Source organism: Danio aesculapii, chromosome 20, assembly GCF_903798145.1.
Source record: "Danio aesculapii chromosome 20, fDanAes4.1, whole genome shotgun sequence".
NCBI lineage: Eukaryota > Metazoa > Chordata > Actinopteri > Cypriniformes > Danionidae > Danio > Danio aesculapii.
Window position 1 is genome coordinate 26,651,534 of NC_079454.1, and position 13,027 is coordinate 26,664,560.

General features: G+C 35.0%; 2 protein-coding genes across 2 annotated transcripts; both read left to right on the forward strand.

Moving 5' to 3' along the window:
• The first annotated feature begins 416 nt into the window (after positions 1 to 416).
• Positions 417 to 2,538, forward strand: LOC130247729 (cytochrome P450 2J4-like). Its single transcript, XM_056481166.1, has 5 exons — positions 417 to 625; positions 730 to 829; positions 1,014 to 1,163; positions 2,258 to 2,314; positions 2,405 to 2,538. Exons 1-5 carry the CDS (start codon positions 434 to 436, stop codon positions 2,410 to 2,412), a joined length of 507 nt encoding a protein of 168 aa, XP_056337141.1. The 5' UTR covers positions 417 to 433; the 3' UTR covers positions 2,413 to 2,538.
• Positions 2,539 to 4,622: 2,084 nt separating this feature from the next.
• Positions 4,623 to 12,843, forward strand: LOC130247363 (uncharacterized). Its single transcript, XM_056480592.1, has 18 exons — positions 4,623 to 4,942; positions 5,291 to 5,453; positions 5,614 to 5,763; positions 5,867 to 6,027; positions 6,114 to 6,290; positions 6,375 to 6,516; positions 6,712 to 6,899; positions 6,991 to 7,132; positions 8,042 to 8,215; positions 8,907 to 9,112; positions 9,948 to 10,110; positions 10,961 to 11,110; positions 11,176 to 11,336; positions 11,438 to 11,614; positions 11,702 to 11,843; positions 11,931 to 12,118; positions 12,204 to 12,345; positions 12,438 to 12,843. Exons 1-18 carry the CDS (start codon positions 4,751 to 4,753, stop codon positions 12,611 to 12,613), a joined length of 2,994 nt encoding a protein of 997 aa, XP_056336567.1. The 5' UTR covers positions 4,623 to 4,750; the 3' UTR covers positions 12,614 to 12,843.
• The last annotated feature ends 184 nt before the right edge of the window (positions 12,844 to 13,027 follow it).

The window sequence follows — 13,027 nt, forward strand, 5'->3', positions numbered from 1 at the left end:
TTCTTATAGATATCAGAATAGTTATAAAGCCATAAATAAATGACTAGGGTTGCAACTTTGCTCGACGTCATAGCAGAATAATAAGTTAAAAAATACAAATGCACCTCAATACAAATTTTAAGTCTGAACAAACATTTATTCAATCTATTTTTCGCATAATTAAAGAGTACAGTAGCCTTGTATTTAGCTTACTCTGTCTTTAAATCATAACTGCATTTCGTTTCTCATCATCACTGAATATTTTGAAAGTTCCTCTGGAAGGGGTTCTGGCAAACTCGATCTTCCTATCGTGGATTATTCCTAGTATTAACTGTCATCATATTAAAACATGGTTCAGATTAGCCTACACACCAACTCAGTCGATAGTGAAAATTGGTTAAGCATTAAAATAAAACTGCACACGTACAAATTAGTACGTGAGGAAGTGTAAGTCATGGACCTGTTACATTTTTCCGAGTGGATTGATCTCAAGACTATTTTGATATTCACACTTGTGTTTTTATTATTGAGCCATTACATTAAAAACAAAGTCCCTGAAAACTTTCCACCTGGAGCCTGGTCTTTGCCGATTATTGGGGACCTTCATTATATCACTCACAAGAAGATTCATCTTCAGTTGGAAAAGGTGATATCGAGCTGTGCATTAGTTCATTGTGGAGTGATCGTAAACATTGCATTTCAGCCCCACAGCTTTTTCAGCTCTATTCATGTTTATGTTTGTTTTTTCAGTTTGCAGAAAAATACGGAAATGTTTTAAGCATTCAAATTCTCGGACCAAGAATTGTTGTTTTGATCGGATACAAAACAGTAAAAGAATCCTATGCACAAGGTAACAGTCTTGCCGATCGACCCATATTGCCAAGTTTTTATGACATCTTTGGTGACAAATGTTAGTCAATCTGGTAACCTAAAGGTTCACTTTTCACTATTACTGACAGTCCCACACGTGTAACAGAAAATATTCGCATTTCATATGATCTGCTAGTAGTTTATTTCTGTTTTAGATTTGACAGGTTTGGTTGCTTCCAATGGCCATAATTGGAAACAACAGAGGAGATTTGCACTTTCAACACTTCGAACCTTTGGAATGGGAAAGAAAAACCTGGGGCCATCCATCAATGTTGAATGTCACTTTCTAAATGAAGCCATTTCATCTGAGAATGGTGTGTAGTGTTTATTTGTAGCAGTGTTTAGGGTTAAGTTCACATTTGACACTTCAATACAGCTTAAAGTGACCTTTAAAGGCTTAACTAGGTTAATTAGGTAACTAGGCAGGATAGGGTAATTAGGAAAGTTATTGTATAACAATGGGGTTTTTTTGTAGACTATCGAAATAATATAGCTTAAAGGGGCTAATAATTTTGACCTTAAAATGTTTTTTACAAAATTAAAAACTGCTTTTATTCTAGCTGAAATAAAACAAATAAGATTTTCTCCAGAAGAAAAAATATTATCAGACAAACTGTGTAAACGTCCTTGCTCTGTTAAACATCATTTAAGAAATATTTAAAAAAGAAAAAAAAATCAAAGTGGGGCTAATAATTCTGTGTATATATATATATATATATATATATATATATATATATATATATATATATATATATATATATATATATATATATATATATATATATATGAACTACAAATATTGGTGCACACCAAAACAAGGAAATGAGCACTGAAATGCAACTTTGATCAAAGACATCTAAACAAACCAAAAACAGGAAATGATGGCAAAAGATGCGATTCTAAAAGTTACAGAAATATGTACTTTTTTTATCATAGTGGTGGATCTAGTAGATCTTTTAGTGTGCAACAAAAAAATCCTGGGCCTTTTTACACATTTTATAAGCTCTTCACAAATTCTCAACACACCATCACACGTACACACATTGTTTTGTCAGAAATACATTGTCTTAAAAACTTTTTTTTTCATTCATTATCTGTCTTGAAAATGAGAGTTATGAGTGCTCAGTGAGATAGGGCTAAAATAGTACCGACTATAGAGTTTCGGACCAAGGCAAGTGTAAAGAAATCCTTATGTTTATCCATTTAATACCTGAAAAGCATAAAGCTAACTCTGTTTTTCTAAAATAAATTGGAAATGGAAGCATGGTGTTATTACATCACAGCCATCATGCTAACATTTCCAGGTCGACCCTTTGACCCTCGCTTACTTCTGAACAGCGCTGTCTCAAATATGATCTGTGCACTTGTTTTTGGTAATCGATTTGACTACAGTTTCCATAATTTCCAGACTCTATTGAAGAACATCCATCGACGTGTGCTTTTCTGGGGAAGCATTTAGGTACAGGTATGCAGTTTCTTATTTTCTGTCAAAAAGATCGAAGATACATCTATGGTTCTGTTGGCTTGTTTATACCACACTTTTTTTCCCCTTTAGCTTTATAACATGTTCCCATGGCTTATGCGATTACTGCCTGGACCACACAAGAAAAAACTCTGTGGCAGAATGTGATTGATTTTATTCAAGGGAAGGTGAATGAACACAAAATGGATTTTGATCCTTCCAGTCCTCAAGACTACACTGCTTCCTAGCGGAGATGGAAGATGTAAGACTTTTGATTGTATAAATGTTCTTCAAACCATTAAAAAATGGCTGTTTTTGAGAAACTGATCGCAAAAATAGATTAAAAAAACTCGCTTAAAACATTTTTTTAAAGCAAGTGTGTTGGTACACTATGTGAATGTCCTAGTATGCATTTATAATTGGTATTACTCTACTTTTGTACTCATTTATCATGTTTAGCATAAAGATGAAACAACTGGTGGGTTTGATATGGAGAACTCGTGCTTCTGTACACTGGATCTGTTTGTGGGGGAACTGACACCGCTGCTAACACTCTGTACTGGGGTCTTCTCTACATGATAAAATATCCTGAGCTACAGAGTAAGAGCTTGTTATGAAAATTGAGTCATGTGCCTAAATTTTGTTAACACTTTACAAGTTGTATTAGTTAATGCATTTACTAACATGAACAAACATTGGACAATACATTTATTACAGTATTTAATCATTTATGAAAATGCAGTTGTTCATTGTTAGTAGTAAATGTTGAACTATCATTATAGATGCTGTACAAGTATTGTTCATGATTAGTTCATGTTAGTAAATGCATGAACTAATAAAACCTTGTACTTAAAATATGTTTGCTATATTTATACTTAAATGTAACCTCTTTGTATATGTAGGAATGCTCATGTACACTAACTCTACTTTATTTCTTCAGCTAAAGTTCAGGAGGAGATTGATGTTGTGCTCTTGGAGGCTCACGACAGCCATCTTTATCAGACAGAGACAAGAGGATGGGAAATGTTGTCCCATTAAATTTGGCCTGTGTTACTTCAAAAGAAACCCAGATAGGAAAATACTCTATTACAAAGGTGGGTCTAGGGGGGGTGGGGGGGGGGTTCTAGAGATCTACCTGAGCTCAAACTCCCCTCTCACCCTGCAAACGGGAGAGAGCCCCGGGCTTGAGGATCTCATGAGAGCTCAGGGCTCTCTCCCGGGACAGCATGCCAAACTAGCTTATTACCAAATATCAGCTAAGTGTGAACTCTGAAACTGTGGGTGTGGATCCCAGCTTTGATTGCAAAGTAGGAACCACTCTATGTCCCCTACACACATAATTTGTGTGCAGTGCCACGAGAAGACACGCAATTTTTATACACAAATTGACAGGAATTGGGACACGCTTCTTAATTACAAAAAGTAAAAGTACTTAAAGTAAAGAGACGTTTTTGGAAATTGTGATAATGTTTATTGCCTGAATTAGCTGGTTATAAGGGTGGAGTTTTTCAGTGGGTAAAGATAAAGGCTGGCAGAGGTGGTGACTTGTTTCAAAACCCTAATGTCTGAGCTTTTATTACATGCAGGTTACTCCAGGTGATTGTACACTCATTCAGATGTGTAGAAACATTAGGATTTGTTTATGTTTTTGAAAGAATTGTCTAGACTGGAGTAATGTTGGCTGAACAGCTTTAAATCACAGCGGAAAAGGTATTTTAAAGTATATTCACTCAGAAAATAATTAGTGTAAAATTAAAACAATATTTCACAATCTTTGAGTTTTATTGTATTTTAAATGCACACATTTCATATAGAATGGATTTTTAGATTTTCATTTGCAAGTGTATATAATTGATATGATTTCTGATCTGAGAAGTAGTATGTTCAGAAAATCTAAGAAATGCTGCAGATTTTTTGCATTTTCATTTATATCTGATCATCAATGAATGTTTTTACTTTGTAAGTCTTGGATAAGGATGCCAACTTTTAAAAAATGTATGTCCCCTACCACAGCAGTTTTGTGCAGTACCACGTTAAGACTAAATGGACACACTTTTTAATTACTGAATAAAGAGACATACAGAGAAAATATGTATCATTTTATTTTTGCAAAATTGTGAAAAACTCAAAAAAGTATTTAACGTTTAAAAAAATGAAAGATGATTGTAATAATAATTAGCTGTGAACAAAATTGTCATTATTTCATTGCTAATTATTCATTTAATTTATTCAAATATTAAAGAAAACAATCGACTAATAAACGATTAAAGTTCAGACATTCTGTGTTACGTAATAGCCCATCAAGGGAAATGCGCCAAAAAAAGGCGGTGTATGGTTGGACTTTAACTCGGCAGGTCGTGTAAACACCCTCGACTATTAATTCGCGTTATTACTTTAATTCAGACATTAAATCTTCCCAACAAACCAAACATAACCGTCATGGACCTGTTGCACATTTACGAGTGGATCGACATAAAAGCTGTATTGTTTTTTGCCTGTGTGTTTTTATTACTGAGTAATTATATCCGAAATAAAGTACCGAAAAACTTTCCTCCTGGACCATGGCCTTTACCCATCATTGGAAACCTCTATCACATCGATTTCAACAAGATTCATCTTGAAGTGGAAAAGGTAAATGGAATCCTTATCTTTGTTGATGTTTGACATGTTCTGTGACGCATGCAAGAATATCCTAACAAACGTTTGGAGTAACCTTATTCTAACCCATCCGGAACATTTATATATAGAATTACAGCTAATATATTTGAAATATGTGCATATTTGAAATTCCAGTGCTAAAATTTAGGTATATAATTTGTTGCATGATAGAATGGACATATATTATAAATGTGAAATGCAAACATGAACTTGTTAAATTTGTGAGTTTGTATATTGTCATATAGCCTATATTAAGCTTTCGAAGATTACAAAAGTTCAGCAGTATTTGAACTGCATACTTCTAACACGCATATTTTAAAGCTTTCAGAAAAATACGGAAGCATTGTAAGCGTTCATCTTTTCGGACAAAGAACTGTTATTCTGAACGGGTACAAACAAGTGAAGGAGGTGTATATACAACAGGGCGACAACGTGGCTGATCGACCTGAGTTACCTATAATTCACGACATAGCCGGAGACAATGGTAAGTCTCGTATAGCCTCATTTAAACAAAGACTTTTTGGTTTTAATACAAAATGTAACTATAACATCATGTTAAATGGTGGTGGATAAAAATATTTAACTGAATACAAGCTTTTAGAAGATAAAAAGTTAATAATTATTATTAATTATTAATATCTTAGGTTTAGCTGCTCCCAGTGGATATAAATGGAAGCAACAGAGGAGATTCGCACTCACAACTCTTCGGAACTTTGGTTTGGGGAAGAAAAGTCTGGAGCCATCCATCAATCTTGAATGTCACTGTCTAAATGAAGCCATTTCAAATGAAAATGGTGTGTATTGAGGTTTGTGGTGTGAAAAGAAACTAATTAAGTTTTTAAAGCATTTAAAATTGGAAGCATAATTATTATTCCAGTTATTTTGATAACTTTCCAGGTCGACCCTTTGACCCTCACATACTTCTGAACAACGCTGTCTCGAATGTGATCTGTGTGCTGGTGTTTGGTAATCGATTTGACTACAGTGACCATAATTTCCAGACTCTGCTGAAGAATATTAACGAGGCTATGTATCTAGATGGAACAATTTGGGCTCAAGTAAATATTTTCAGAGGATAACAATCTATTTTTGCCCTTTTTTGCATCTTTATTGGACACCTCAGATCTTTGTATTCTTTGTTTAGCTTTATAACTCCTACCCATGGATTATGCGGCTACTGCCTGGACCACACAAGAAAAATATTAGTCTGTGGTACAAAGTGATTGACTTTGCTCGAGAGAAGGTGAAAGAACACAGAGTGGATTATGATCCATCAAATCCTCGAGACTACATTGACTGTTTTCTAGCTGAAATGGAAAAGGTGAAACCCTATCTAAATTGCAGCACAAGAAATGTAATGGTACAGTAATTGTAACATGGATTTTTTCTTATTTATCTTGTTCAGCTTAAAGACGACACAGCTGCAGGGTTTGATGTGGAGAACTTGTGCATCTGTACTCTGGATCTCTTTGTAGCAGGAACTGAGACCACCTCCACCACTCTTTCTTGGGGTCTTCTCTACATGATAAAGTATCCTGAGATTCAAGGTGGGAACTGACTATGAGAAGTGTCCTTTATTTATATATATATATATATATATATATATATATATATATATATATATATATATATATATATATATATATATATATATATATATATATATATATATATATACTGTATACAGAGATATGACCACACTCTCAATTTTGTCTTGGGATAAATCCACTGTGTCTCTTCAGCTAAAGTTCAGGAGGAGATTGATCGTGTTGTTGGAAGTTCACGACAGCCATCTGTATCAGACAGAGACAACATGCCCTACACCAATGCTGTCATTCATGAGATACAGAGGTTCGGAAATATTGCCGCATTAAATTTGCCGCGGGCTACTGTGAAAGATACCCAAGTTGGGAAATACTTAATTCCAAAGGTACAGTAGGAGTAGTTGGTGTAACACTGCATTGTATGTCTACAGACAGCATATATTGCTTGATAAACTTAAAAGTTGTTTGTAATTTTAGGGCACAATTGTAATTGGCAATTTGACATCAGTGCTGTTTGATGAGTCTGAGTGGGAGACGCCTCACTCTTTTAACCCGGGTCACTTCCTGGATGCTGAGGGCAAATTCAGGAGGAGAGATGCCTTTTTACCCTTTTCTCTGGGTAAAGGAAAACTCTGATTTTTAGCAATGAGTTTATTTATGACAATTTCCACTGTTGTGTTTCAAAGACATGCATTACCATTGTACATTTGTGCAGCTGCATAGTATTGTTTTGCAAGGTGACATTGCCACCTACTGGCCTTGCCTGCTGACTACAGTTTTTTTAGTCATTTGATGGGAATCGATTTGCAGGTTGTCAACTGCATTCAAAAATCTTTTCTAGTTTTAGTACATTGTTGTCTTGTGTAAAAACCCTTAGAATTCATTCATTAATTTTTCTTTTCGGCTTAGTCCCTTTATTAATCTGGGATCACCATAGCGGAATAAACCACCAACTTATCCAGCATATGTTTCACGCAGCGGATGCCTTTCCTGCTGCAACCCATCACTGGGAAACATCTATGCACATTCATTCACACACATACACTACAGACAATTTAGCTTACCCAATTCACCTATATCGCATGTCTTTGGACTGTGGGGGAAACCGGAGCACCCGGAGAAAACCCACGCAAACAAGGGGAGGACATGCAAACTCCACACTGAAATGCCAACCACGCCACTGTGCTGCCCACCCTGAAAATTTATGTTTGAAAAAAAATTTGAATTATCTTGTAAAAGTAGGCGTTTATCCATGAAACTCACATACAAATGTAAAAAATATGGATTAGTCAAGTAAGTGAAACACAAAAGTTTTTATGTGCAAAGTTTTTGCAAATGAACTCAAAAGCACTTAAATAAATTCACTTCCTGCATCTTATTGAATCCCTCACCTTTAGGAGTACAAATGAGCTTCCATGGTAAATTAAAACGTTAAGCATATTGTAATACAGCTATTTACATATAGGTTTTTTTTTTTTTTTTGCTGAAGTGCAAGTCACATACAAGTTTTTTCTGTATTAAATTTCAGGAAAGAGAGTGTGTCTTGGGGAGCAGTTGGCGAGGATGGAGCTCTTTCTCTTTTTCACCTCTCTGATGCAGCGCTTCACTTTCTCTTCACCAGCAGGTGTGGAGCCCAGCTTCAATTACAAACTGGGAACCACAAGAGCTCCTAAACCATTCACATTGTGTGCAGTGTCTCGATAAGACAGACAGTACTTGTGACTGATTCTGTATATTTACGGATTTGATTGTTTATAAAAAATGCATTACAATTCGCTTGCTTTGCTTAATGATATATAATTAAGTATAGTTTGAGCTAGCATCTACAAAACTTATGCTGTGTTAACATAATTTTTCTGTGGTCAAGATTCATGATATAGCTTCAACGCAATATAAATGCCTCTCGTCATTTTGAGGGATGTAAACAATAACAATGGTCCTAATGTATTTCCTGTATTACACTTTAAATTTTCATTGCCTCCAAGACTCTAAAAAGGTCCACATATTGATGAATAATGTTATGGCAGCCATTTTAACATTAAGATATGATTAAATCGCCTCTTGTTACAGTTCTGAAATAGTTTAGTAACAAGCAGGAAATGTTCGTGGGTCAGTGACATCGCCACATTGAAATGGTCAATACAGTACTGAAGCAGGTGTGTTTGTTATGGATTTATTTTAAGCTTTGTGCCATCATGGGGAGACTCAGTGATTCACTGTATACTGTATGCTTGTCAAATAAAAGGTAATGTAGAATGTCATCGTCATGTCATAAAGCACTGATTACATAACACCTTAAATCTGGAACTGTGCCACAACTGTGCATTGCGAAACAGTCCAAGGAAAGCAGTCCTTCCGAGTTAAAGCACTATACAGATGGTAAACCTAACTAACTATCCAGTTCATCATGGACCTGTTGCAGTTCTACGCGTGGCTTGACGTCAAGACTATTCTGGTATTTTTGTTTGTGTTTTTATTTTTGAGGGATTATATCAGAAATAAATCACCGAAAAACTTTCCTCCTGGACCTTGGTCTTTGCCGTTTATTGGACACATTCATCATATCGAGCACAAGAAGATTCATCTTCAGTTTTTAAAGGTAAATGGTTATATATTCTTACTCTAAACATGTAAGTTATTACTAGTTAAACTACTGTAGCTGACTTGATTGTTGAATTGTCTTTGTTGGGGTTTGGAAGACTAGATGGATAATTTACAGCTAAATTTAATGAGCGTGAAGAGTTACTATTATTTAAAAACAAATGGTTTTCTGCTGGTTGAAAGGTATTTTGGAGCCCTTTTAGAGCGCCGGTCAGACCAGTTAACTTTATTACTAGAAGCACGTTTAGCATGAACAACATTGCACACACACACACACACATAATCTCTGTTCATGGATAATACAATCTGTAATGTTCATAGTACATCCATCTTTTAATTACACATAGTTTTCCTGTAATTGCACTTTATAATTTATACCTATATCCTGCACTTGTTTCTATTGCACTCCTGGTTAGACCTAAACTGTTTCGTTGCCTTCTGTACATGTGTAATGAAAATAAGGTTGAATCGAATATGTGTGTGTGTGTGTGTATATATATATATATATATATATATATATATATATATATATATATATATATATATATATATATATATATATATATATATATATATACACACACACACATACACATATACATACACCATTATGTTCAAATGATGTTGCTATTGAGTTATTGACTATCCAAGTTACTAATAAGTTATTGACTTTGTCAGTCTTTTTCTCTTTCATCTATATCAACGAAAACATTATGTACGGTTAGGACATCATCAAGTTGAAAATTTGTGAAAGTGTGCTGAACTAACTAATAATACTGTTTTAGCCTATTATTTAATGAAAGATTTCTTAATTTACAATCTTTATTTTTCAGTTTGCAGAAAAATATGGAAAGATTTTCAGCATAAGACTTTTTGGACCAAGAATTGTTGTGTTGGATGGATATAAACTAGTAAAGGAGGTGTATTTGCAACAGGGTGACAATCTGGCTGATCGGCCAATTTTACCAATATTTTATGACATCACTGAAGACAAAGGTCAGTCTGAATGAAAATTGTCATTTACTCACCTTCTGTGTCCAAATGTTTTTAATATGTGTGCAGTTCTTTTATGCTATTGATCTCAGTGGGAACCACTACTGTTTGGTTACACTCAGTTCTTAAATATCTGTTGAATATCTTTTATATTTAGTAAAATGTAAATTTAATGTCTCTTCTGACTGGTGTGCAGTATAATGTAATCTGCAGTGATCTTCACATACTTTTAAATACTAAAGACAGGGTTGTTTCCAAACTCTCAGCAATAAAGGTACGAGAGCTGTCATTGGGGTGGTACCTTTTCAAAAGGTACACATTTGTACCTAAAAAGTCCATATTAATACCTCAGGGATAATTATAGTACCTAAAAGTTACAAAATTGTGCCTCTTAAACGTTTTCGGTACTAATATATACTTCTGAAGTACTAATATAGACACTTTAAGTACAAATGTGTACCTTTTGAAAAGGTACCATAGTGACAGCTCTCAGACCTTTATTTCAGAGAGTGCAGAGTACTGCTCAAAAACAAGACAACTTTCCTGGCTGAATTTAATTTTAACTCTAAAACAAAGCTTAATTAAGTTTCCACTGAGAGTCTTTGCAGCTAGTCTGTTTCAGGCTAACAACCAAGCTAAGATTAATGCTAGTTGAAGATCAATACTAAATGAAACAGATTAAATAGTAGACAAATGATTAAATAGACTATTTTAAAAGGTAAAATAGATCCACAGTATTGAGTGTTTACAGTTAATCATCATGATAAAAGTCCTGATTTAAATAATGTTTGTAGTTCAACAAATTGTAGAACAAATTTTTAAAATATCATCTGAATGAATATTACATTAACAGGTTTAATTGGGGCCAATGGGTATAAATGGAAGCATCAGAGGAGATTTGCACTCTCAACTCTTCGAACCTTTGGATTGGGGAAGAAAAGTCTGGAGCCGTCCATCCACCTGGAATGCAGTTGTCTGAACGAAGCCTTTTCAAATGAACAAGGTATTTGAATAAAGAAAATAACATACAAAATTGGAGGCATAGTGTAACTTCAACTTCTGTTGTAGGTCGACCCTTTGACCCTCGCTTGCTTCTGAACAACGCTGTCTCAAATGTGATCTGTGCGCTTGTGTTTAACAATCGATTTGACTACAGTGACCATCATTTCCAGACTCTGTTAAAACACATCAACGAGGCCTTATATCTGGAAGGAACAGTCTGGGCTCAGGTTAATATATTTTCAAAATAAAATACAGAGACTCACACAAACTAAATGATACTAAATGATGTTTTGTATATGATATGCTAAGTTTGCCTGCTGTTCTTTAGCTTTACAACTTTTTCCCATGGCTCATGCGACGACTGCCTGGACCACACCAAAAAATATTTGTTCTGTTGAACAAAGTGATTGACTTTGTTAGAGAGAAGGTGAATGAACACAGACTGGATTATGATCCATCAAATCCTCGAGACTACATTGACTGCTTTCTAGCTGAGATGGAAAAGGTGAGACACTTCCTAAATGTGCTAGAATGTTCTTATAATAATTATGTATGTCTGTTATTTGAAATGCCTCATATGTATCTTGTTCAGCTTAAAGACGACACAGCTGCAGGGTTTGATGTGGAGAACTTGTGCATCTGTACTCTGGATCTGTTTGTAGCAGGAACTGAGACCACCTCCACCACTCTGTATTGGGGTCTTCTCTACATGATGAAGTATCCTGAAATACAAGGTGAGAACTTACTATTAGATACAGCATTCATATGCACATAAGAATAATATGTTAATACCTTAAATGTTCTCATTTCTGTATTCTCAGCTAAAGTTCAGGAGGAGATTGATACTGTTGTTGGAAGCTCACGGCAGCCATCTTTATCAGACAGAGACAACATGCCCTACACCAATGCTGTCATTCATGAGATACAGAGGATGGGAAATATCGTCCCATTAAATGTGTTTCGAATTACAGTGGAAGATACTCAGATAGGAAAATACTCTATTCCAAAGGTGGGTCTGCCGTCTGAAGCACTGTTAATTCTGGACTTTCTTCTACATATCTGTAGTTTTTATTAAACCTGTTGTGTTTCTTCAGGGCACACTTGTGATTGGCAGTTTGACATCAGTGCTGTTTGATGAGTCTGAGTGGGAGACGCCTCACTCTTTTAACCCGGGTCACTTCCTGGATGCTGAGGGCAAATTCAGGAGGAGAGATGCCTTTTTACCTTTTTCTCTGGGTACAAGAAAACTGTTTCCAAATGATCCCAGTTCAGTTTAGTCCTCATAAAGAAATGCATTATGATTATCTGTTGGTTTGTTTGATTTTCAGGAAAGAGAGTGTGTCTTGGGGAGCAGTTGGCGAGGATGGAGCTCTTCCTCTTCTTCTCCTCTCTGCTGCAGCGCTTCACTTTCTCTTCACCAGCAGGTGTGGAGCCCAGCTTGGATTATAAACTGGGCGGTACTCACAGTCCCAATCCATACAAATTGTGCGCAGTGCCACGATAAGACAGTCAGAACTCAAATATTTGTTGATGCATTGTTAATTTTCTTTTTTTGACAGATAAATGATAGTACATATAGCGTATGTTACAGAAAAACAACAAACAGCCATAATAACAGTAACAAAAACAACAAAACATGAAAATATCAAAAGCAAAGATAGATGTATGAGTAGACAGAGTGTGCTGCAAACATTTTCCACAGCCTATATTAAAAAAAGAAATCAGAAAGAAAAGATAAAAGCAGTTTTAATAATATGAATAATTTTAATGTACAGTTGGATGACAAAAAAATTATATAAGTTAATATCATATTTGAAAAAAGGTCTGTGTTTTGGTAGATTTTTTGTATTAATAAGTAAGCAAGCAGGAGGAGATTTGAGATTAAAACATATATTTTAATCTACTATTTATATACTAT

What these genes read in the sequence shown, in the direction of transcription:
- LOC130247729 (XM_056481166.1), top strand. Translation starts at nt 434, where the DNA reads ATGGACCTGTTACATTTTTCCGAGTGGATTGATCTCAAGACTATTTTG. An exon ending in TTCATCTTCAGTTGGAAAAG is followed by an intron (nt 626 to 729) that starts GTGATATCGAGC and finishes TTGTTTTTTCAG; the next exon opens with TTTGCAGAAAAATACGGAAA. An exon ending in AAAAGAATCCTATGCACAAG is followed by an intron (nt 830 to 1,013) that starts GTAACAGTCTTG and finishes TAGATTTGACAG; the next exon opens with GTTTGGTTGCTTCCAATGGC.
- LOC130247363 (XM_056480592.1), top strand. Translation starts at nt 4,751, where the DNA reads ATGGACCTGTTGCACATTTACGAGTGGATCGACATAAAAGCTGTATTG. An exon ending in TTCTAGCTGAAATGGAAAAG is followed by an intron (nt 6,291 to 6,374) that starts GTGAAACCCTAT and finishes TATCTTGTTCAG; the next exon opens with CTTAAAGACGACACAGCTGC. An exon ending in TTCTAGCTGAGATGGAAAAG is followed by an intron (nt 11,615 to 11,701) that starts GTGAGACACTTC and finishes TATCTTGTTCAG; the next exon opens with CTTAAAGACGACACAGCTGC.